The 23,408-nt window shown below is 63.0% G+C and overlaps 1 protein-coding gene across 5 annotated transcripts; it reads right to left on the bottom strand.

Moving 5' to 3' along the window:
* Nucleotides 1-441: 441 nt before the first annotated feature.
* Nucleotides 442-22,578, bottom strand: IL17RC (interleukin 17 receptor C). Of its 5 annotated transcripts, none has more exons than XM_043519244.1 (19): nt 22,456-22,578; nt 17,073-17,094; nt 9,784-9,936; nt 8,635-8,709; nt 8,428-8,537; nt 7,866-7,977; nt 7,526-7,570; nt 7,000-7,130; nt 6,588-6,647; nt 6,210-6,264; nt 5,108-5,292; nt 4,867-4,917; nt 4,417-4,462; nt 4,190-4,311; nt 3,982-4,047; nt 3,837-3,894; nt 2,250-2,345; nt 1,812-1,850; nt 442-1,409 (listed from the first exon to the last, which is right to left on the bottom strand). In XM_043519244.1, the coding sequence occupies exons 3-19, from the start codon at nt 9,866-9,868 to the stop codon at nt 715-717; spliced, it is 2,031 nt and encodes a 676-aa protein (XP_043375179.1). In that variant the 5' UTR covers nt 9,869-9,936; nt 17,073-17,094; nt 22,456-22,578; the 3' UTR covers nt 442-714. The 5 variants fall into 5 exon arrangements, with proteins under 5 accessions (XP_043375179.1, XP_038264640.1, XP_038264639.1 ...); XM_038408712.2 differs by lacking the exon at nt 22,456-22,578 and adding an exon at nt 21,791-22,292; XM_038408711.2 differs by lacking the exon at nt 22,456-22,578 and adding an exon at nt 21,791-22,248 and having other exon boundaries at nt 3,837-4,047.
* Nucleotides 22,579-23,408: the final 830 nt, after the last annotated feature.

Raw genomic sequence — 23,408 nt, 5'->3', positions numbered from 1 at the left:
CAACCCCACCCCCAGCCCCGCCCCACTCGTGGCCACGCCCCGCCCCAACCCCGGCTCCGCCCCACTCGTGGCCACACCCCACCCCCAGCCCCGCCCCCCTGGTGGCCATGCCCTGCCCCACCCGCAGCCCCGCCCCACTCACGGCCAGGCCACATCCCACCCACAGCCCCACCCCACGGGTGCCCATACCCCACCCCACCCCCAGCCCCAGCCCACTCATGGCCAGGCCACATCCCCCCCCAGCCTGCCACAGCCCCGCCCTACTGGTGGCCATGCCCCGCCCCACCCCCAGCCTGCCATAGCCACACCCCACCGGTGGCCAGGCCCCCCTGCCACACCAAGCCTGCCACAGCCCCGCCCAACACCTGGCCCTCCTGCCACTGGTGGCCAGGCCTCAGCTACTTGCTTCTAGCCTGGAGCCCAGGAAAAGCCTAGGCACCATTAGAAAAATAACCAGCCTTTATTAGGAGCGTGGGGCAGTGACCCGCAGAGCCCGCCGCAGGGCAGAGGCCAGGCTCCGCCAGCCCAGGCTCCAGCCAGGGGCCAGCAAAGGTTTGCCCTCCCTGCCCAGCCCAGGTGGTGCAGAGACAGTGGCAGGCCCACTCTGGCCTGGCAGCAGAGCATAAGAATGGCCAGACTGGCTCAGGCCAAAGGTTCATCTACCCCGTATCCTGTCTGCCGGCAGTGCCAAGAGTCTCGGGGACAGAGCCTCAGTCACGTGGAGCTCCTGGCTGGAGGGAGCTCCCCAGTCCCATTCTTGGCACCCATCAGTACCTGTCCACCCCCAGGCAGGGTGGGCGCCTGTGCTGGGCAGTGCCCATCAGGCTTCTGCAGCTGGCACTCTCTGATGGCGCGCTGCAGGCTGTCGCCAATCCACAGGGAGTGCTTCTTCAGGCCGCTCTTCTGCTCCCTGCCTACAGCAGTGCCAGCCAGCGCCAGGAGGAAGGTTGGCAGCTGGGAGGGCAACGTGAAGATGGGCACGGAGCGGAAGAGCTCCGGGACGTCGGCCGGCCGGAGGAGATCCTCAAAGCAGGCCACCAGGTACCGGCCCCCAGCCTTGCCAGCCAGGAAATCGGGGAGGACACAGTTGAGGGAGGCCGAGAAAGCGCTGTACGGATCGTCCCGGGGCAGCCGTTCCCCCTGCTTCCAGAGCAGCCACTCGGTGCACCTGGCCACGGCACCCCTGGAGAACAGCAGGACCACCGTGCCACCCTCCTGTAGCACCCGCAGCCGCTGGGCATGGAACCACTGCATGGGGCCGATGGCACAGAGCTCAGCTCGGCTCCAGAGTTCCACTGACACCGCCAGCTGCAGCCGTGTCAGGGCACAGGCCAGGGTGCTCACCAGCCGCTCGAAGCTGGCGTGGTCGGGCGAGTAGAGGATCAGGGCGCGCCGGCCCCGCAGCACACCTGCGGGGACAGAGAGGGCTCTAGTGCTGAGTGCCAGGCTGGGCTGAGCCATGGAGCAGGCAGGCATGCAGCCCAGTTGCCACCCCCGCCTGGCCCCGTGCTCTGCTCACTCAGGCTCTGGCAGCTCTGCCAGGCAAGGACAGAGCCCTGAGGGCAGGGTCATGGAGCCCTGAGGGCAGGGTCATGGAGCCCTGCCCCCATCCCAAGCCCAGGTGTGAGGGCACAAGTGCCCAGGTGCAGCACCCCACCCTGGAGAACTGTGCCAGGGGCCCATGGCCCAGGAAAGGAGAGGCTCCTGCTCCTCCTTGCTGTCTTGGCCCTAGCTCCCAGGGGCCCTGAAGCTCAGCACCCCACTCAGGCCTGCTCATGCCCCCATAGGACACCCTCTCCCCAAGCACTCACCCCCAGAGCTATAATCCTCCTTCAGCATCTTCAGCCACCCTGGAAGATGAAAGGGGGAGCCATGGTGAGTTAGCTGGTTGGGCACCGCTCCCGCACCCACCCCAGCAGAACCAGACCCACAGAATCTAGGGTGCAGGGCAGAAATGGGTGGAACAAAACCCAGCTTGGTCTAAGGTACATCTTAGATCAGGGGGTGGGAGGACAGTGGCTCAGTAGGGGGTGCTCTCCCCCTGTAGCCAGTGCTGGCCCCAGTGTGGTGCTGGGGAGGCCTGTGCTCTCAAGAGGGGGGCTCAGTAGGGGGTGCTCTCTCCCTGCAGTTAGTGCTGGCCCCAGTGCCCCACGCAGCACTAGGGATCTGTGGAGAAGGGGACTTGGCAGTGCAAGGAGTGGGGAGGGCAGCGCTGTAGCGCAGCCAGGAGGGTGTTGGGGAGCTCTGACCTTTCAGATTTTCCTTCTTGAGCAGGAGCAGGAGCAGGATGCAGAAGGTGCTGAGGAGACCCCCCATCCAAGCTAGCGCCCAGTGGGCACGGAGATCTGCCAGGACACAGGGGTTAGGGTGGCCAGGTGTCCGGTTTTCAACAGGAATGCCCAGTTGAAAAGGGACCCTGGCGGCTCCAGTCAGCACTGCTGACTGGGCTGTTAGGCTCCCTCCCTGGCTCCATGTGGCTCCCCAGAACCAGTGACATGTCCCTCAGCTCCTAGGCAGAGGCGGGGCCAGGGAGGCTCTGTGCACTGCCCCGAGTGCCGGCTCCACAGCCAATGGGAGCTGTAGGGGCAGTGCCTGCAGGCAGAGGGAGCATGCAGCAAGCAAGCACCTGGCTGCGTTTCTGCCTAGGAGCTGAGGGACAAGTCACCGCTCCTCGAGGAAGAGTCGCCAAGAACCCACTGCCCAAACCCAGAGCCCCCTCCCACACTCTGAACCATTCATTTCTGATCCCACCCTGGAGTGCACTCCCCCAGCCAGAGCCCTCACCCCCTCCCACACCACAACCCCCTGCCCCAGCCGGGTGAAAATAAGCAAGGGAGTGAGGGTGGGGGGGGAGCAAGCGACAGAGGGAGGGGGTGGTGTGAGCGGGGGTGGGGCCTCAGAAGGGACAGGGCAAGAGTGTTTGGTTTTATGCGATTAGAACAGGGGCAGGTGGTGCTCAGGACACCGGGGGGGGGTAAGAGAAGAGGGGTCACAGCTGGGGCCCCTGGTGGCAGCAAAATTATCCCAAGGCAGGCTCAAAGGACACGGACACAGCTTTGGACTGGCAGCTCAGCAGCTTTCCCTGCTCCTTCCAGAATCGCCAGAGCCCAGGGAGTGCCTGGCCACAGGCTGACCCCTTGCCTAAGGCCCTCCTGTCACGGAGTGAGGGGGAGTCAGGGCCCAGCACCTCCACTTCCTGCGATTCACCGTGACTCTCAGCCAGCCAGTAGAACAGAAGGTTTATTAGCCAACAGGAACACAGAGCTTGTAGGTACAGAGAACAGGACCCCTCAGTCAGGTCCATCTTGGGGGGCAGGGAAGCTAGAGCCCCATCTGGGCCTCCCTCCATTTCCTCAGACAGCTCCAAACAGCAGTCTCCCCCAGCCTCCCCCCCAGCTCCTCCTCCAGCCTTTGTCCAGTTTCCCGGGCAAAAGGTGTCACCTGGCCCAGGTTACAGGCTCAGGTATCGTCCCTCAGGTGAAGTCATACCCTGGTATCCCATCCCCAATGCAGACAGTCCCATAAAACTCCCCTGCAATATTCCCTGGTCAATCCTCCCCACTCCGTCACACCTCCTCCAAGCCCTGCCCCTTCCAGGGAGCTGCACCCCTATCCCTCCCTCCCTCCCAACAGGGCCACTAGGAGCCCCTTCACAAGGCAGGAGGGAAGGGCGGTCCCTCGGGGTCCAGCATCTCCCTTGCCCCAAACTGGGCCCAGCACCAGTGGCTGAGCACCAACAAGCGTTCAGCTCCAGAGCAGACAGGCCCTGGCACAATGGGGGCCAGGCTGCCCCCTATCCTCCTCCCCCGCAGGAGCTCCCCCCCCGACATACTCACACTTCTCCAGTGAGCAGGCCCAGCCGGTGCCCACCACGCTGCCCTCAGCATGCCAGACCTGTGGAGACAGCCGCCTGTTACTGACACGGCGCAAGAACCCATTACACCCACGCGTGTGACAATACCACTCCCGCACAGCACTGACCTGCAGACACTGCCCTGACTGCACATCCCGTTGCAGCTGTGGCTCCAGGGCCCCCACCGCAACTCCCTGCACAGGAGGTAAAGAATGAGAATGGTACAGGAGCTGCTGGGGCCGCAGCCTGCGGGCAGGGCCTGGGGAGGGGGCCCCTGCCGGCCCTGCCCAGGGCCCCTGCCCTCCATGGAGCTGCATAGGGCAAGGGGCCCCTCACCATGCAGGTGGAGCTGGCCAGTGGAATGCAGGTGCCTCGCTCCATGGCACAGAGCAACATGTTCCCCTGTGGGTCCCTGGTCTCCATTAGCAAGAGGTCGGCCGGCTGGCCCTGCATGACACCTAGGGCAGAGGAGAGGCTGAGCGGGCCACCAGGCTCAGGGAACCCCAGCCCAGCTAGCCCCACTTAGAGCAGAGATGGCATCCACGCCCCAGCGTGGCACTCACCTTCCAGCAGGCACTGCATGAGCTGGACCCGCCCACCACTCCACACCTGGAGAGACAACAGGGTCAGCAACTAGTCTAGGCAAGAGAAAGTTGTGAACTGCAGAGGCACAGCAAATGGTTGCAGGGATAAACCCAGGGACAGGGAAGCAGCTGCGAGGGTACCTGGGGCATCCTGGGCCAGCCCTGAGGGAGCAGGTGCTGCAGAGCCCAGCCCTATGGCTCTGCTGGGGGACTGGGGGATCCCGGCTCAGCCCGGAGGGAGCGGAAATGCCGAGCCCTGGCCCTGTGGCTCTGCTGGGGGGTCCTGGCCCAGCCCGGAGGGAGCGGAAATGCTGAGCCCCAGCCCTATGGCTCTGGTGGGGGATCCTGGCCCAGCCCGGAGGGAGCGGGAATGCCGAGTCCCGGCGATGTGGCTCTGCCAACTGGTGCTCCGTGTCCAGGGTCTCCTACCTGGACACACAGGTTCGGATGAGGCTGCAACGTCCCAAACTCATGGAGAGTCTGCAGGGAGGAGGGAGGGGTTATGACATGCAAACCCCCAGTGCCCGAGCACACACTGCTCCACCCAATCTCTTCTCTTGTCCCCCCCCCGATGCCCATCCCCCCACCTCGCCCTGCCCTTCCCCCATCCCTCCCCCAAACCACTGCCCCTTTCTCCACCCACCCCATCCCGGCCAGCAGACACACTCACAGGCAGGGTGAGGGCCTGACGCAGGTGTGGCAGCTCATGGCAGGGCCCAGCCCTCTTCAGCCTCCAGCAGGGCACGAGCTCGGCTGGTACAGCGCATGGCACCGACACAGAGCAGCTCAGCCTCCCCGCGGTGAGACGCAGCTTCAGCTGGGCCTGTGCCCACAGCCGGGTCCACGCCGTAGGGTCTGCAACAGCCATGGGGCAAAGGGCTCAGCACAGCCAGTCCTGGACACACCCCTCTGCCACCCGCCTGCAGTTCCCCACTCCCTCTTGCCAGCAGCGCCAGCCTGCTCTCCGCAGGAGCCAGCCTGGCACGGCTCACTACCCCTCCACTATCTGACCCCGACCACCCAGAGCTCCCCAGCTCACAGATATAACCCCTGCCCAGACCGCCACCCCAACACCCACCCAGCTCACATGCAATCCCTGCTGAGAGCCCCCCGTCATGAAGTTTGGGGGAGACAGGGCCCTGCACACACACACCCCCCACTTCCTGCGATTCACATGACTCTCAGCCAGCCAGTAAAACAGAAGGTTTATTAGACAACAGGAACAGGGTCTAACACAGAGCTTGTAGGTGCAGAGAACAGGACCCCTCAGTCAGGTCCGTCTCGTGGGGGGGGGGGGGGAAGAGCCCAGAGCCCGGTTCTGGCCTCCCTTCATTTCCCCCTCCAGCAGCCTCACCCAGCCACGCCCCCCCCCCGCTCCTCCTCCAGCTTTGTCCAGTTTCCAGGGCAGAAGGTGTCACCTGGCCCCATCCCCCTCCAGGTTACCTGCTCAAGTAACTCTCCGCAGTGAAGTCACCCCCTGACATCCCATCACCATCTCGTACCAATGCAGACAGACAGTACCAGCAAAACTCCCACACAACATTCCCAGGTCAATCCTCCCTACTTCGTCACCCCCCCCCCAACACCTGCCCAGAGCCCCCCACAACTCCCACTCGCAGCACAGACACGACCCCCTGTCCAGAGCCACCCCAAGCTCCTGCCCCACACCCACCCAGCGCACAGACAACTTCCCATCCCAGCACACAGACAGGAGCCCTGCCCCCCAGCACACCCCTCCCCAAGACAGGTATAGATGACTGTGGCCTAATTACCCTGTGTAAAGGGGCAGCGGCTGGTCCTGGGGGGATCCGGGATATCTGGCCAGACCTGGGCAAGAAACAGTGCAGCACAGTGATCCTACCCCACATCCTGGGGACAGCACCCCCTGCTGGGGCCCCCCCACGCTGCCCTGGGGAACCCCTGGGCTCTCAGTCCCCCCTACCACCCTGGGGACAGCGCCCCCCTGCTGGGGCCCCCACTCCACTCTGGGGAACCCCTGGGCTCTCAGTCCCCCCTACCACCCTGGGGACAGTGCCCCCTGCTGGGGCCCCCCACTCCACCCTGGGGAACCCCTGGGCTCTCAGTGCCCCCCCATAAGTGCCTGCCAAGTGCCAGGCCCCATGAGGAGCAGTTCCCAGCCCAGGCCCTACCTGCAGACAGAGGCAGGGCAGCAGCTGGGCAGAGGGCAGGCTGTAGTTCTGAGGCCCCCTCTGCAGACAGGAACAGAGGAGACATTGGTCACTCACCACCCCCCCCACGCTGCCAGTGCCACAAGGTGTCCCTGTGGCCCAGAGCAGGAAACTGAGGCTGCTGGTAACGCTGGGACAGAACCCAGGAGTCCTGGCTCCCAGGCCCTGGGGCTAAGCTTGCAACCCCAGTCCCCTCCCATGAAGAGCTGCAGGGAATAAGGGCCAGAGTGCTGCTGGGGGCATGGAGGTGGTGGGCTGGGCCACAAGGAGGTCCAGAGGAGTGGGGTGGGGGATGAAGGGCACAGGGGATAGAAGGGGGGCAGGGTATGAAGTAGATAGGGAAGGGGGGTTCTGGAGCAGGCACCTCACTCACCTCTGTCCTGAGTCCTTTGAGTCCACTTGTCTGGTTCCAATAGAACCACATGGTGAAGTTCTGCCCTGCGTTCACATCCTGCAACTGCACCACCATGTGCTCCGGCCCCACAGAGAAGTGCAGCCTGGGCACTGCCATGGGACAGCGAGTGAGACCCCAGCCTAGAGAGCCCCACCCCAGGGATCCCCTCACTGCCCCAGGGACACCCAGCCCAGAGAACCCCCACCTCGGGAACCACTCACTGCTCTCGGGATCCCCAGCTGAGAGAGCCCCTGCCCCGGGGATCCTCCCCCTTACTTATTGCCCCAGTCCTGCCAGGGCCTCAGTGGGTGACCCCTGATCTCTCTGTGCCGAGGGGCTGGAACTGACCCAGCTGACAGGCCCAGAGGGCCATGTGAGACAGCCCCATGGGAATGGGGGAAACAGGCTGCAGTGGGGGGGTCTGGCTCCCACAGATGCTCAGCAAGGGGGGGCCCCATTAGGGAGTTGGTGACACCCCCATGAATCAGGCATCACAAGCTCCTACCTTGGCACAGCCGGATGGCAGCCCGGGCTGCAGGCCAGGAACAGTCTGGGGAGGAGGGAGGAGACAATGCAGGGGGGTCAGCAGGGGCCACAGACAGCTCTGGGGACAGGGGGAGGGGCTGGCAGCCACGGAGGGGGAAGGGCAGGGAGAGAGACCCTGGCAGTCATGGTGGGAAGGGGCTGACAGCCATGGGGCAGGGAGAGGGACCGGTGGGCATGGGGGGGCGGGGAGAGAGGGAGGGCAGGGAGAGGGGCCAGCAGCAGGTTACCAATCCTGGAATCCCCCCTGCTGCTCCAGGCCTGGGGGCTGCACCATGCTGGCACTGCGGGCGGGCACTCACCGGGCACACGGTGCATCTGGCTCAGCACTTCCCGGTACCGGGGACTCGTGTAGGACGTGATGTGCAGCTCCCCTCGCAGGACCGCCTCAAAGCAGTGAAACCACAGCGAGCCCTGGGGGAGCAGGGGTCACTCAGTCAAGGGGGCCCAGCCCAGCCCCTCCCCCTCCCCTTCCTCCGGGGGCCAGGGGTCACTCAGCCAAGGGGGCCCAGCTCAGCCCTTCCCCCTCCCCCACCAGGGGTCACTCAGCGAAGGGGGCCCAGCCCAGCCCTTCCCCCTCCCCCACCAGGGGCCACTCAGCCAAGCCCAGCCCAGCCCTTCCCCCTCCCCCACCAGGGGGGCCAAGGTTCACTCAGCCAAGGGGGCCCAGCCCTGCCCTGCCCCTCCCCCCCCGGGGGCCAGGGGTCACTCAGCCAAGGGATCCCAGCCCAGCCCCTCCCCCCACATCTGTCCTGGGGCCTGGACACAACACCCTTTCAGTCCCCACTGGGGAGCTGAGCGCGTCCCGCGGGGTGTGGGGTCAGTCCATTCTCCCCAAAGCCCCAGCAGGGCTGGGCCACCTACCACCGTGTGGTTGGGGCGTGCCAGGGTGCGGGGCAGCTGGACCTCGAGGGCGACACAGCGGGAGGAGGGGTACGTCTGCACCGAGAGCAGCACCCAGCTCCGCAGGGGCCCTGAGAGAGCAGGGAGCAAAGGGAGCCGTGAGCAGCAGGCAGGGGCCCAGCAGGCAGGGAGAGGGGCACGGGGTCGGGGCTGCCCACAGGCCCTCACCACTGTCCTGATGCCGCAGGGCGTCCATCCCAGGTCCGTCTCGGTTCCCCTTACCGGCCACCTCTTCCTGGGGCCCTAAAACAGAAACAGCCACTCAACAGGTTGTGCCCCACAGCCAGTGAGGCAGCATGTGCCCGGAGCGGGCCCCAGCCAGCCACGCTCGCACCTCCAGGACCTGGTGCCCAGCCCCAACCCCCTGACTGACCAAGAGCAGACGTGCCTGGCTGGCTCAGCACAGGCCAGGCTGGGGGGCCCATGGGCACCCCGCACCGGGGGCTGCACTAAGGTGAGGGAAATGCTACTCCTGCCTCCACCCTGCCCCTGGGGGGACAGCCCCAAGCCGCTGGCACTCACACACCTGGGGGGCACAGCAGGGCTCTGGGGGGAGGAGGCGGAGGGAGTGGATAGAACTGGGCTCTGGGGCTGCCTTTCTGCCTGTGATGAAGTGGAGATTTTCCCTTGTTATGTTGTATGTGAGTCTTACTGTTTTGCATGAATGCTGTGTGTGCCTCAGTTTCCCTGTGTATTGCACCAATGTCTGGGTGGTGGGAATAAGCATGTGTGACTTGCAGGGGCTGCTCTAGCTGCCTGCAGGGATGCTATGGCTGCCCCTTCGTAACCTAGACCCAGGAGGGGGATGACACCAGGTGACTCTTAGCCTGGGAAGCCAGACAAAGGCCGGAGAAGGAGCAGGGCAGGGGCCAGGTAGCTGGAAGTGAGTCAGTCTCTGCTGGCTTGGGGCTCAGGGGGAGGACCAGAGCCCTGGTTCTGGGCTCCCCTCCTGCAAAGATGGACTTGGCTGAAAGTCACTGATTTCTGTGCTAACAAGCTCTGCCCTATACTGTGATCCTGTCAACAAATAAACCTTCTGTGTTACTGGCTGGCTGAGAGTCACGTCTGACTGCAGAGTTGGGGGGCAGGACTCACTGGCCCCTCCAGGGTGGACTCGCTGTGGGAAGCGCACAGTGGGGCAGGGGATGCTGAATGCTCCCAGGTCAGACCCAGGAAAGTGGAAGCCATGTGAGATTCTTGCCCTGCAGACAGGCTGCTCCCAGAGAGGAGGCTCCCCCAGAGTCCTGCCTGGCTTCGTAGGGAGCAGCTCCAGAGCATTGCCCAGGGACCCCGTGACAGCCCCCAACCTGCTCTCACCCAGCACTGCCAGCTGTAGCTCGACCTTCACGCAGGGGGAGCAGTCGAACGCTGCTGGGCAGTGCAGCACAGACTCCATCCTCATTTGGGTCGGCACCAGAACTGGGCCAGAGGCCAGGCCCACGGCCCCAGGGCTGCACAACACGTCTGCCTCTGCAGAGTAGAGAGAAAACCCTTTACCCTGACACATCCCACCCCAGAACAGGAGCAGACCTAGCACCGGCACAGCACCCCCCAGCGGGCGCGGGGGCTGTGACAATGTGGGGATTGTCTGTAACACTGTTGTGAACTGTGTGACTGTGCCCAGCCCTTGGCATTGCTGCCCTGCAGGTGCAGAAGGGTGAAAATGCTGCTCCTCGGGCACAGCAGGAGACAGGAGGGTAGGTGGCTGGGGCATAGGAAGAGGGCGGCATGGACTAGCTGGCACCAACCCACAGCCATGGAGGACTAGAAAAGACCAGGGAGCCCCACAGCCTGAACAAGGGAGAGCTGCCAGTGGGACGCTCTGGATGCTGGACACATGAACTCAGGGGCTGGCAGCAGGCCAGTGGGAAGAACAGGTCTCTTACTTGGAACCAGTCTGAGACAGAGCGACAGACACAGAAAGGAAACCAAGGGTCTTCCCACAGCAGCCTGGCTCCTGGGCACCCTGGGCTCTGGCTGCCCCTTCGCTGCTCTCTGCTGAGCCAGGACTGGAACCCGGCACCGGCTGGCGTGGCACAGGGGGACGCTCCGAGCGGGGGCTCGCTCAGCGGCCTGGCTGGGCAGAGCTCCCGGCGGGAGGCAGGGGCTGCAGCCTGGAGGCTCGGGCTCAGAGCCATTGTTGTGACCTGCCCTTGTTGAAGAGGGCACACTGAAGGGGTAACCCTGGTGCCCAGGCCAGGACATGGCACAGCCAGTCACCCACATGGCTGGCGATACCAAGGGAATTAGCCAGCTGGCACCCGATGAGGAAAAGCCTGCAATGGGAGGAAAATGGCCCATGGCCAACACAGCTGCCAACTCTTCCTCTGCCTGCCCCTGGGGTCCCCACAAGACAAGCATCCTCACGCCGGGGCTTCCAGCCAGGACCTGGGCTTGCCTTGCTGGGCAGGGGTACTAGCCAGCCCGAGAGGTGTCAGGTGTGGTGTCCCTCGGGAAGCAGGGAAGTGCTGCTGGAGGAAGTGGCTGGCTGCATGTCCTCCAGGAACATGGAGACTTCATGGGCAGGACGCACGTGGAGCCATCTGGATGGAGTTGCTGGCTAAGCCCAGACCACTACAGCAGCACGAAAGGAGGAAGGAGAACTGGCCACTGGCCCTCTCAGGCAGTAGCGAGCCTCCTTCCCCCATGCAGGTCCCCCCCATCCCAGCAACGGGAGGGGACGGGAGGGGAGGGACAAGTCCCAGTGGCTGAGGAGCAGGAGACTCCAGTGCACCAGAGAGGAGGATGCGCAGGGTGCCGGAGCGTCCATCTGCCCCAGAAGCTGCACTCCCTGCCTGGAGCCCACACACGAAACGTCACGGAAAGTCACCAAGGCTCATCCGTCCCTCTGGCCAACACCCCGTGTTGCTGAGCCCTGTGGGCACCGCTGCTGCCCGGCTGTCCATCGGCAGAGCAGCAGTGCCCGCAGAGTTCTGGGAGTGAGGGCCAAGGCTGGGGCCCAGGCAGGGACGCTGGCGGGAAGTGCACAGCTGCGCAGGCGCGGTTGGCAGGAGAGCTTTCCCTGACCGTAACTGTGGGGTGCTGGCCCTGGCACAAGGGCTGCTGGGAAGAGACGGGATCCACCGGACCAAGATGGGGAAGAGCATCTTCGTGCACCGACTCCCCAGTCTAGCGAGTGGGGCTTTAAACTAGGTTCAAAGGTGCAGTGAGAAAAGCCCACAGGCAGGTGTGGAAAGGCCTGAGCAGAGAGTGAGCTGCTGGGCCGGGGGGGTGGGGGGCATGGAGAGTCCGTAGGGTCAGAGCTGCACCAAGGCGGGAGCGGAGGGATCTCTGCAGTCTGCACACCACGGCAGGGCACACAGGAAGAACTGGATGCAGCAGTACCTCAGGGGCATTGTGCCTTAAATGGCCCCACAGAGCTATGGGGGGGGGTACGTCTCCGGACAGGGTCCTGGCACAGAGGGGCACTGCTTGTGCAGAAAGGACCAGGCAGGCTAGAGAGAGAGGAGGGGTCTACACTTGTTCTGGGGGCCAGATGGAGGTGAGAGGCAGGCTGGTTGAAAGTCTCTAAGTAAAGACAAAAGGGGTAAAAAAGAGGGGGGACATAATAATAGGGGTCTCCTCTAGCCCACCAAAGCACATTTCTAGAGCTTACAGAATCACCCAAAACACAGTTCCTGGTAATAATGGGGGACGTCAGCTCCCCAGACAGCTGCTGGAAAAGTCAAACTCTCCAGTAAGTTTTTGGAACGTGTTGGGGACAACTTTTTTGTTCTGGAAAGTGGAGAAAGTAACCGGGGGTAGCCACTTTAGTTGGGATTCTGACCAACAGGGAGGAATTGGTAGCGAATCTGAAGGTGGAAGGCATTGGGTGAAAGCAACCAGGAGAGATTTCAGGATTCTAAGGAAAGGACAGAATAAGCAGCAGATTAAGGACAATGGAATTCAAAAAAGCAGACTTCAAAAACCTCAGAGAACTGGTAGGTCAGGGCCCATAGGGAAATCAAAGGAATAAAGGAGTTCAGGGGAGGCACAAACACACAATTACAAGCTATCCTGACATGAAGAAAAGGATAGGAAGAGTATTCAGAGGTCAGTATGATTCCATCAGGAACCTTTAATGACCTGACAATCAAAAAGGAATCCTACAAGAAGCAGAAACATGGACAACTTCCTAAGGAGGAATACAAAAGAAAAGCACAAGCGTGTAGGGACAAAATCAGAAGGGCCAAGGCACAAAATGAGTTACACTAGCAAGGAACATAAAAGGCAAGAAGAAAAGATACTATAAATACACTGGGGAAAGAGAAAGACAAAGAAAAGGGCAGGTGTTCTGCTTAGCAAGGTAGGAGAGTTAATAACTAATGACATCTAGAAAGCTGAGGTGTTTTATGTTTGCTTTGCTTCAATCATCATTAAAAAGGTTAATGGTGACCAGATACTCAACACAATTAATATTAACCAGGGGGAAGGAATGCAAGTCAAAATAAGGAAAGAACAGGTGAAAGAACATTTAGAGAAGTTAGATGTATTCACCTCAGCAGGGCCGGATGAAATTCACCATGCGATACTTAAGGAACTAGCTGAAGCAATCTCAGAACCACTAGCAGTTATCTTTGAAAACTCCTGGAGGATGGGTCATGACCCAGAACATGGGAGAAGGGCAAACTTTAAAAAAGGGGAACAAAGTGGACCCAGGGAATTACAGTCCAATCAGCTGAACTTTAATACCTGGAAAAATACTGGAACAAACTATTAAAAGTTCAATTTCTGAGCACCTAGAAGATAATAGGGTTATAAGGAATAGCCAGGATGGATTTATCAAGGACAAATCATGCCAAACCAACCTAATTTCCTTCACGGACAGGGTTACTGGCTTAGCGAATGGAGGGAAGCTGTAGATGTGGTAAAAAGAATGAGGAGTACTTGTGGCACCTTAGAGACTAATGCTCAAATAAATTTGTTAGCCCACGAAAGCTTATGCTCAAATAAATTTGTTAGTTAGTCTCTAAGGTGCCACAAGTACTCCTTGTTTTTTCTGCTGATACAGACCAACATGGCTAATCACTATGAAACCTGTAGATGTGGTGTATCTTGATTTTAGTCAGGCTTTTGACACAATCCCACATGGCAGCCTCATAAGCAAACTAAAGGGAATGTGGGCTACAGCAGGCATTTTCAGAGTTTTTTCATTTGTAGACTTCTAAAAATGTCAAATGGAGATGCAGACCACTTTGGAAATCTTAGGCAGTCTGCAGCCCCCCAGGGGTCCACAGACCACAGGTTGAAAACCACTGGACTAGATGAAAATATTATAAGGTGAGTGCACAACTGGTTGAAAGCCTGTAGTCAAAGAGTAGTTATCAATGGTTTGATGTCAAACTGGAAGGCTGTATCTAGTAAGAACATAAGAACAGCTATACTGGGTCAGACCAAAGGCCATCCAGCCCAGTGTCCTGTCTTCTGACAGTAGCCAGTGCCAGGTGCCCCAGAGGGAATGAACAGAACAGGTAACTATCAAGTGATCCATCCCCTGACGTCCATTCCCAGCTTCTGGCAAACAGAGGCTAGGGACACCATCCCTGACCATCCTGGCTAATAACCATTGATGGACCTATCCTCCCTGAACTTTTTTAGTTTAAGGTAGTGCAATCTGTCGTAACAACTTAGCCACCAATTACAATTATTGCCACACAGCTGCCTTAACCTGTGCTGTCTTTACCTTGAGACTGTTCAAAGAGGCAGTAAAACATTTGTCTCCATGGATGCCCATGGATCTTTTACTCCAAAAATTCCAGTGGAATAAAGCAGACCTCCCTCATACTTTGTCCAAAATAACCAAAAACATCTCATATAAGTATCCAAAGTACCCTCCATTAAAACTTCAGAAAAACAAAAGTGTTGAAAGGCAGGGGGAAATAAACCAATTAAGCCTGTCAGGTCAGTTTAAAGTATAGGCTACCAGCAGCAAATTAAGGAAAGGAAAAGAAGAAAAGGACATAGTTAGCTCTGAGCCAAGAGTAGGCTCCCTGGGTGGAAACAGTTGGGAACCCTTATCCCCAGGTTCTCATGCTGGCTCTGGGAGAAGAGTGGGGGTGGTACCTGCTCCTGCAAACCCTGCCATTTTTCACTTTGAAACTTTTTTTTTTTTTCCTCCTCTTCTCTCCACTCCCCCAGGACCAAGTCCCAGCTCTAGTCTCTAAAGGTAGTCTGTTAACTCTGCTTTGGACTCTAAACCCTGTTGTGCCAAATCATGTTTAACCACCCCTAACTAATTTACAACCCTTCAGCAGCCCTTGCTGAAGCAGAACCAAACTTAAAAGATTCCTGGCAGCTTCCCATAATGCTGCCCTTACTTCAAACCTCTCACAAGCGGACTGAAGTGCCTCCTTTCCTTGGAGGGCATTCAGTACCCATGGGCATGGACCTTCTTCCACTACCCATATACCAAAGGAGGGTGGGCTCCTCAGCTGCCCCCGCATCCCTCTGGGTCCTCTAACACTTCCTCCATTTCCTTTTTAATCTCATCCCAGGTTGACCCCTGAACCTGGTATGGGCCCTGATTCTTCCTTATTCATTTATCCAAAAAATCCTTTACCCTGGCTTGCCAGAACCCGTAACTACCATCACGAGAGTTCGCTATACCCCTCCAAGAAGCTGCGTGGACTGTTGGGGAGGGGGACTTACAGGCTGCCACTCACCTATCCGATGCGATGCATCCAAGTCACGGCACCAAGGTGTTAGGGGGCTTATTCCTTCACCCACTTACTTCCCTGGTCCTTGTTGCATGAACAGAGAGCAACAATACCCGAAGTCCAAAGGTGCAAACAATTCAATGTTTATTGGGCTGAACTTCCAGCAAGCATGATTCCACTTTCCTTCCTTAGTGTCCCCTTCCCAGCTCTAACACCACAGATCCTTACACCTGTGTCCCTGTTCCCATTCCTGCCCTTAGCCAAACGTGATTCCAATTTCCCCAGCCCCATTCCCTGTTCCCATTACACCCACGCACCCACCCCATTCCTGATTGACTGCAGACTATATAGTAAAACTTGAGATCTGCTTAGCTATACCTTAACCAATCATTTTACTGAAATTTAACTAACCAATCCTAACATATTTCAGAGTACCAGCCATGTTAGTCTGTATTCGCAAAAAGAAAAGGAGTACTTGTGGCACCTTAGAGATGCTCAAATAAAGTTGTTAGTCTCTAAGGTGCCCCAAGTACTCCTTTTCTTAATCCTAACATATTGTAACATGATTATGTAACCAATTATATCCCACCACCTTAATTAATTTACACCCAGCAAAATTAATTATACAGCAGACAGGAACAATCACAGAACCAGACAGAGATTATACAGACAAACAATGGGGAAATGGGGACTACAGTGACAGAACAACACAGAAATGAGGATTTCACATCCCAGCTATTGAGAAGTGAGTTCTTGCCAGACAGGATGCTATCAAACTAAATTTCCTTTTACATTTTCTAGGCACTTCCCTTTCTCTGGAGGCGATCAGCATTATCAGGACAGGATTGTATCCTAACAGCCCAATAGCACCTTCTTTCAATGTGACAAGGTTGGGATGTGAGGAGGTGACCGGTCGCTTCCCAGCTTATGGCTGCCTCCGTTGCTTAGCCAAAGGCCTTGGCCTAAGAACAGGGCCTCAGACTGTCACGGTGAGAGAAGGACCTGACACCGGCAGACAGTGATTTTGATTCTTTCTTTTATACGTCTAGAACTAGCCAAGTGATAAGAATACACCTAAATTCTTAGAGTCTAGGCCTTTACAGACGGGCCTGAATATCTATATCCTAACAAGAAAAGGAGGACTTGTGGCACCCTAGAGACTAACAAATTTATTTGAGCATAAGCTTTCGTGAGCTACAGCTGTGGACAAACTGGCGAGAATACAGTGCAGAGCAACAAAATGATGAAAGGTTTAGAAAACCTGCCCTGTGAGGAAAGGTTTAAAACCAGGACCTGTCAACCTGGAGAGACGAGGACTGAGGGGGACCTGAGAACAGTCGTCATGTCTGTTAAGGGCTGTTCTGAAGAGGACGGGGATCAATTGTTCTCTATGTCCACGGAAGGCAGGACACGAAGTGATGGGCTCAATCTGCAGCCAGGGAGATCTCGGGCAGATATTCGGAAACCGTTTCTCCCTCTGAGGGGAGCTAAGCTCTGCAATAGGTTTCCAGGGGAGGCTGTGGGATCCCTGTCACTGGAGGGTTTTGAGCACAGGTTGGACAAACCCCCGCCAGGGCTGGTCTGGGGTTACATGGCCCTGCCCTAGTGCAAGGTCTGAACTTCACTAGTTGCCCTTTCAAGGTCCTTTCCAGCCCGACACTTCCCTGATTTCTATTAACTCTGTGACAGGGCACAGCTGAGCACCGGGGACCCTCAGACCCATTGAGCGGGAGGAGTAGCTGTGTCATGTGCATCTCCACTGTGCTTGATGGACAGGCTGTGGAAGCCCTAGTGACCCTGGGGACCCAGACACCAGGGTCATGTGCCCCCACCCCACCTGGGGAGAGAGCGTGGCCAGACCTCTGCCGGGAGGGGAGGGAGGAATTCCACCTGCCCGCCCACCCACCCACCCACGTTTCCCCAGAAACGGCGCTGCAATAGGGCACTTACCCAGCAGCCGGCAGGACAGGTCCTGCAGGAAAAGAAGGGAAAGATCAGGGAGCAACCAGGTCCTCCCCATTCACATGCTGCCCCGGCTCCATGGAGCTCCCCTCAGCAGCGCCGCGCCCCACCCCACAGCACCCCCTGCTAGAGCCCCCCCTCAGCCAACACCCCGCCCCACAGCACTCTCTGCTTGGACCCCCCCCACAGCCAACGACCCATCCCCACGGCGCTCCCTGCTGGGAGCTCCCCCCCACAGCCAGCGCCCTGCCCCACCCCCACGGCGCCCCCTGCTGGGACACTCCCTCCCCAGCCAGCGCCCTGCCCCGCCCCCATGGCGCCCCCTGCTGGGAGCTCCCCCCCAGCCAGCGCCCTGCCCCGCCCCCACGGCGCCCCCTGCTGGGACACTCCCTCCCCAGCCAGCGCCCTGCCCCGCCCCCACGGCGCCCCCTGCTGGGAGCTCCCCCCCAGCCAGCGCCCTGCCCCGCCCCCACGGCGCCCCCTGCTGGGAGCTCCCCCCCAGCCAGCGCCCTGCCCCGCCCCCACGGCGCCCCCTGCTGGGAGCTCCCCCCCAGCCAGCGCCCTGCCCCGCCCCCACGGCGCCCCCTGCTGGGAGCTCCTCCCCAGCCAGCGCCCTGCCCCGCCCCCACGGCGCCCCCTGCTGGGAGCTCCCCCCCTGCCAGCGCCCTGCCCCGCCCCCACGGCGCCCCCTGCTGGGAGCTCCCCCCCAGCCAGCGCCCTGCCCCCCCCACTGCGCCCCCTGCCGGGATCCCCCAGCCAGCGCCCTGCCCCCCCCACTGCGCCCCCTGCTGGGATCCCCCAGCCAGCGCCCTGCCCCGCCCCCACGGCGCCCCCTGCTGGGAGCTCCTCCCACGGCCAGCGCCCTGCCCCGCCCCCACGGCGCCCCCTGCTGGGACAATCCCTCCCCAGCCAGTGCCCTGCCCCGCCCCCACGGCGCCCCCTGCTGGGAGCTCCTCCCCAGCCAGCGCCCTGCCCCGCCCCCAGGGCGCCCCCTGCTGGGACACTCCCTCCCCAGCCAGCGCCCTGCCCCGCCCCCACGGCGCCCCCTGCTGGGAGCTCCCCCCCAGCCAGCGCCCTGCCCCGCCCCCACGGCGCCCCCTGCTGGGAGCTCCCCCCCAGCCAGCGCCCTGCCCCGCCCCCACGGCGCCCCCTGCTGGGAGCTCCTCCCCAGCCAGCGCCCTGCCCCGCCCCCACGGCGCCCCCTGCTGGGAGCTCCCCCCCTGCCAGCGCCCTGCCCCGCCCCCACGGCGCCCCCTGCTGGGAGCTCCCCCCTGGCCAGCGCCTCTCTGTGCCCCACGGCGCCCCCTGCTGGGAGCTCCCCCCCAGCCAGCGCCCTGCCCCGCCCCCACGGCGCCCCCTGCTGGGAGCTCCTCCCCAGCCAGCGCCCTGCCCCGCCCCCACGGCGCCCCCTGCTGGGACAATCCCTCCCCAGCCAGCGCCCTGCCCCGCCCCCACGGCGCCCCCTGCTGGGAGCTCCTCCCCAGCCAGCGCCCTGCCCCGCCCCCACGGCGCCCCCTGCTGGGACACTCCCTCCCCAGCCAGCGCCCTGCCCCGCCCCCACGGCGCCCCCTGCTGGGAGCTCCCCCCCAGCCAGCGCCCTGCCCCGCCCCCACGGCCCCCCTGCTGGGAGCTCCCCCCCAGCCAGCGCCCTGCCCCGCCCCCACGGCGCCCCCTGCTGGGAGCTCCCCCCCAGCCAGCGCCCTGCCCCGCCCCCACGGCGCCCCCTGCTGGGAGCTCCCCCCCAGCCAGCGCCCTGCCCCGCCCCCACGGCGCCCCCTGCTGGGACACTCCCTCCCCAGCCAGCGCCCCGCCCCGCCCCCACGGCGCCCCCTGCTGGGACACTCCCTCCCCAGCCAGCGCCCCGCCCCGCCCCCACGGCGCCCCCTGCTGGGACACTCCCTCCCCAGCCAGCGCCCCGCCCCGCCCCCACGGCGCCCCCTGCTGGGAGCTCCCCCCCAGCCAGCGCCCCGCCCCGCCCCCACGGCGCCCCCTGCTGGGAGCTCCCCCCCAGCCCGCGCCCCGCCCCGCCCCCACGGCGCCCCCTGCTGGGAGCTCCCCCCCAGCCAGCGCCCCGCCCCGCCCCCACGGCGCCCCCTGCTGGGAGCTCCCCCCCAGCCAGCGCCCCGCCCCGCCCCCACGGCGCCCCCTGCTGGGAGCTCCTCCCCAGCCAGCGCCCCGCCCCGCCCCCACGGCGCCCCCTGCTGGGAGCTCCCCCCCAGCCAGCGCCCCGCCCCGCCCCCACGGCGCCCCCTGCTGGGACACTCCCTCCCCAGCCAGCGCCCCGCCCCGCCCCCACGGCGCCCCCTGCTGGGACACTCCCTCCCCAGCCAGCGCCCTGCCCCGCCCCCACGGCGCCCCCTGCTGGGAGCTCCTCCCCAGCCAGCGCCCTGCCCCGCCCCCAGGGCGCCCCCTGCTGGGACACTCCCTCCCCAGCCAGCGCCCTGCCCCGCCCCCACGGCGCCCCCTGCTGGGACACTCCCTCCCCAGCCAGCGCCCTGCCCCGCCCCCACGGCGCCCCCTGCTGGGACACTCCCTCCCCAGCCAGCGCCCTGCCCCGCCCCCACGGCGCCCCCTGCTGGGAGCTCCCCCCCAGCCAGCGCCCTGCCCCGCCCCCACGGCGCCCCCTGCTGGGAGCTCCCCCCTGGCCAGCGCCTCCCCGTGTCCCACGGCGCCCCCTGCTGGGAGCTCCCCCCCGGCCAGCGCCTCCCCGCCCCCACGGCGCCCCCTGCTGGGAGCTCCCCCCCAGCCAGCGCCCTGCCTCGCCCCCACGGCGCCCCCTGCTGGGACACTCCCTCCCCAGCCAGCGCCCTGCCCCGCCCCCACGGCGCCCCCTGCTGGGACACTCCCTCCCCAGCCAGCGCCCTGCCCCGCCCCCACGGCGCCCCCTGCTGGGAGCTCCCCCCCTGCCAGCGCCCTGCCCCGCCCCCACGGCGCCCCCTGCTGGGACACTCCCTCCCCAGCCAGCGCCCTGCCCCGCCCCCACGGCGCCCCCTGCTGGGAGCTCCCCCCCAGCCAGCGCCCTGCCCCGCCCCCACGGCGCCCCCTGCTGGGAGCTCCCCCCCAGCCAGCGCCCTGCCCCGCCCCCACGGCGCCCCCTGCTGGGAGCTCCCCCCCAGCCAGCGCCCTGCCCCGCCCCCACGGCGCCCCCTGCTGGGAGCTCCCCCCCTGCCAGCGCCCCGCCCCGCCCCCACGGCGCCCCCTGCTGGGACACTCCCTCCCCAGCCAGCGCCCTGCCCCGCCCCCACGGCGCCCCCTGCTGGGAGCTCCCCCCCAGCCAGTGCCCTGCCCCGCCCCCACGGCGCCCCCTGCTGGGAGCTCCTCCCCAGCCAGCGCCCTGCCCCGCCCCCACGGCGCCCCCTGCTGGGACACTCCCTCCCCAGCCAGCGCCCTGCCCCGCCCCCACGGCGCCCCCTGCTGGGACACTCCCTCCCCAGCCAGCGCCCTGCCCCGCCCCCACGGCGCCCCCTGCTGGGACACTCCCTCCCCAGCCAGCGCCCTGCCCCGCCCCCACGGCGCCCCCTGCTGGGAAAGGCCAGGGGCCCCCAGGCCTCCCTCATTCCAGCAGTGGCTCTAGGCGACACAGACTCGTGGGCACTCCGTGCCCGGCTCTGTGGGGCGCCAGACCGGGGTCAGCGTCACCCATGCTGTGTGATGGGACAGAGCAGGGCACCAAGCCCAGTGGGGGGATTAGTGGCAGCCTGAGCCCCACGGCCCGACCCCCGCTGGCTCTCCCCTGCCTGCAAGCAGGGTGCTGCAGCCCAGAGCCCGGCCCCTCACCCATGGGGCCGGGCACCCGGCCAGCCCTGCACCAGCTGGCCCCGTCTCCATGGCCACCAGCACCAGGCCGGGGTTTATGGCCTCCGCACACCGAGCTGCCAGGCCTGGCTGGTTTGTTAGCTCAGCAAACAGCAGCGCCCAGGCCCACGCCCAGCTCTCCCTGTCTGGCGCAGGGCCTGCTCCACAGCCCTGCGTCGGGGCCCACCCTCCCTGCCACTGCCCAGTGCCGGGGCGTCGCCCCCATCCAGCGAGGATGGGGGGCCGGGCCCCCTCACACTCATCGCCTGCTCAGAGTGGCCGAAGGGGCTCCCCAGGCCGACCGAGCCACCCCTCCGGTTCCGCCAGGGCCAGGCCCCCCCACGTCCCTCCCCAGCTCTTGTGCCTCAGCCCCTCCGGCCACTCTCACCGCAGCAGGAGGGCGTGTGGGGAGGCATTCACGGGGCATTTCTCTTGGCAGGTGGTTTGGGGGTGAATTAGCTCTGGGTACCCCTCCCCCCCACACAGACCAGCCCCAGGACACAGCCTGTCCCATCCCAGTCCCCAAATCCTTGGCACCAGCCAGTGGAACACAGACCCACTCACCCCATTTGCTCCTGGGGTATCTGTCCCCAGCCAGGGCACCCCCCCAGGAATTGCCCTTCCCTGCCCCCCTCCTGCCAGGAGAGGGACCCTCTGCGGCAGCCTCCCAGGCAGGGGCTGGATCGGGCCCCGGGCGGAGCAGGCAGGTTACCAGCGTAAACAGAGACCAACGCCTGCAGGCCTGTGGGTGGTGAGGATGGGCCAGGGGAGGCAACCAGGGCTGGAGTGTCGGGGGGAGCACTATCTTTTCTCAACAGCCGCCAACCCGCCCACACCCCATCACTGGCCCCCCCACAGTAGAGCACCCCCCCGAGCAGCAGTAGGGAGCCCCAATCCCAGCTCATACACACCTGGGAGCAGCTGATAGAGTCCGGGGGGGCGCCGAGCCCCACTCTGGGCAGGAGCAGGAGGAAGAGCCCTAACCCCACAGCCTGCATCTCCGGGGCCTGCAGGGTCAGAGCCAGCGCCAGGGGCTGTCCCCGCCAGCCATGAGTGGCTCGAGCCAGCACCCAGCTCAGGCCTCTCTTCAGACCGGGCTCCCAAGTCCTGGGGTCCTCCAGGGAGTAGCCAGCCCCCACAACAAGGGCACCTGACTCAGGACTTCCCACTCAGCCCCACAGCCCCAGCCAGGCACCGTGCAGAGGGGGTTGGCATAGCCAGCCCAGCCCTGGGATCCCAGCTGGCTGAACTCAGCTCAGTGCTCTGGTCTGTGCCGCACTGCACACAATCCCAGCTCTGCCCTTTGCTTTGCTTTGCTTTGCTTCGCCTGCCTCCCTTCCCTCCCCTTCCCGTCCCGTCCCATCCCATCCCATCCCGAGCCTCAGGCTGCCAGGCAAAGGGCAGGTGGGTTCAAGCCCAGCTTCCTGCTGCTGCTCCCACACACCTGGGTCCTAGTGCAGCCGCCAGGGGTAGGGCGTGGCCAGCCAGGTGCACACAGGCCCTGACTGGGTTCATGGGTAACCTGGCCTGGACTTAGGGGTGTTGCGGGAGGAACGATATCTTTTATCCGCCCTACCTCTGTTGTGAGGGAGACAAGCTCCGGAGCAGCTCTGAGCTCTTCCTCAGGGCTGGGAGAGGGGCTGTGGGGGTCCCAGCCACACAAGGGGAAAGGGATTGTTTGTCTTCAGCAGTTAACACGGATTTCCAGGGCCCATTCTAGGGGAAGCGGGCCTATTAACTTAAGCCGCCCCACCCCCCAGTCACAGCGGGAGGAAGGGGGGAAGCAGCTGGGGGCGGTTGTTAGCGGGTTACAGACTGTCGTAATAAGCAGAGTCATTTGTAATGCTTGGTTTGGGATAATTGCAACCTCCCTGTCATGCTGAGCCCTCACTTCCTGCAGCCCCTCTCGCTATAACTCCATCTCCCAGGCTGGGGGGGAAGGGACTGGAGGAGGCATGTGGCCTTTGTGCTTTTAAACTATCATAAGTTTCAGACTCAGGCACTAAACAAGAGACTCAAGCGGATGTACCCCTGTGGTATTTTTCTGTCCTAGCAACCCTCCCACCATTTTTAGAGGTACCCCAAAGCTGTGTAGTGCTACCAAAGCTGTGTTAGTGAGGGGCAGGGAGAGGCCAGTACCCGAGTCCCACTGCCAGTGGCTCCCCGTGTACCTGCCTTCCTGCACAGCAGTGCCGTGCGAGCCCTTCGAGCACTGAGGCCCAACCCTCCATGCAGCCACAGGCCCCCAGAACAACGGCATTGGACCAAGTCATCTCGCACTCACGCCGCTGATCTTGTGACCGGTCTCCCTCCACCGCTGAGTCGGTGTAGGAGAGAGTGGTGCTTGGTGAGGTATCGCTGAGGTCCCACGTCAGAGGTTCCAGGAGCCAGTGGAACCGCAGCGATTATCTACAGCCACTGTATTATCAGTGCAATTGAGGAGCCTCTTTGGCTCTCTCCGGTCTGTCCTGCTCTGTGCAACGCAGAGCAACGTGCACTGCCATGCATTGCCCTAGACGTGCAAGTGTC

Source organism: Dermochelys coriacea, chromosome 7 (genome assembly GCF_009764565.3).
Source record: "Dermochelys coriacea isolate rDerCor1 chromosome 7, rDerCor1.pri.v4, whole genome shotgun sequence".
Taxonomy (NCBI): Eukaryota; Metazoa; Chordata; order Testudines; family Dermochelyidae; genus Dermochelys; species Dermochelys coriacea.
Note: the sequence above shows the minus strand (reverse complement) of the source record. Positions and strands in the feature narration are given on the sequence as shown.

What these genes read in the sequence shown, in the direction of transcription:
- IL17RC (XM_038408714.2), bottom strand. Translation starts at nt 10,180, where the DNA reads ATGCCCCAGCCACCTACCCTCCTGTCTCCTGCTGTGCCCGAGGAGCAG. An exon ending in CCTGCGGCATCAGGACAGTG is followed by an intron (nt 8,538 to 8,634) that starts GTGAGGGCCTGT and finishes CTGCTCTCTCAG; the next exon opens with GGCCCCTGCGGAGCTGGGTG. An exon ending in ATCCGAACCTGTGTGTCCAG is followed by an intron (nt 4,463 to 4,866) that starts GTAGGAGACCCT and finishes TTGTCTCTCCAG; the next exon opens with GTGTGGAGTGGTGGGCGGGT.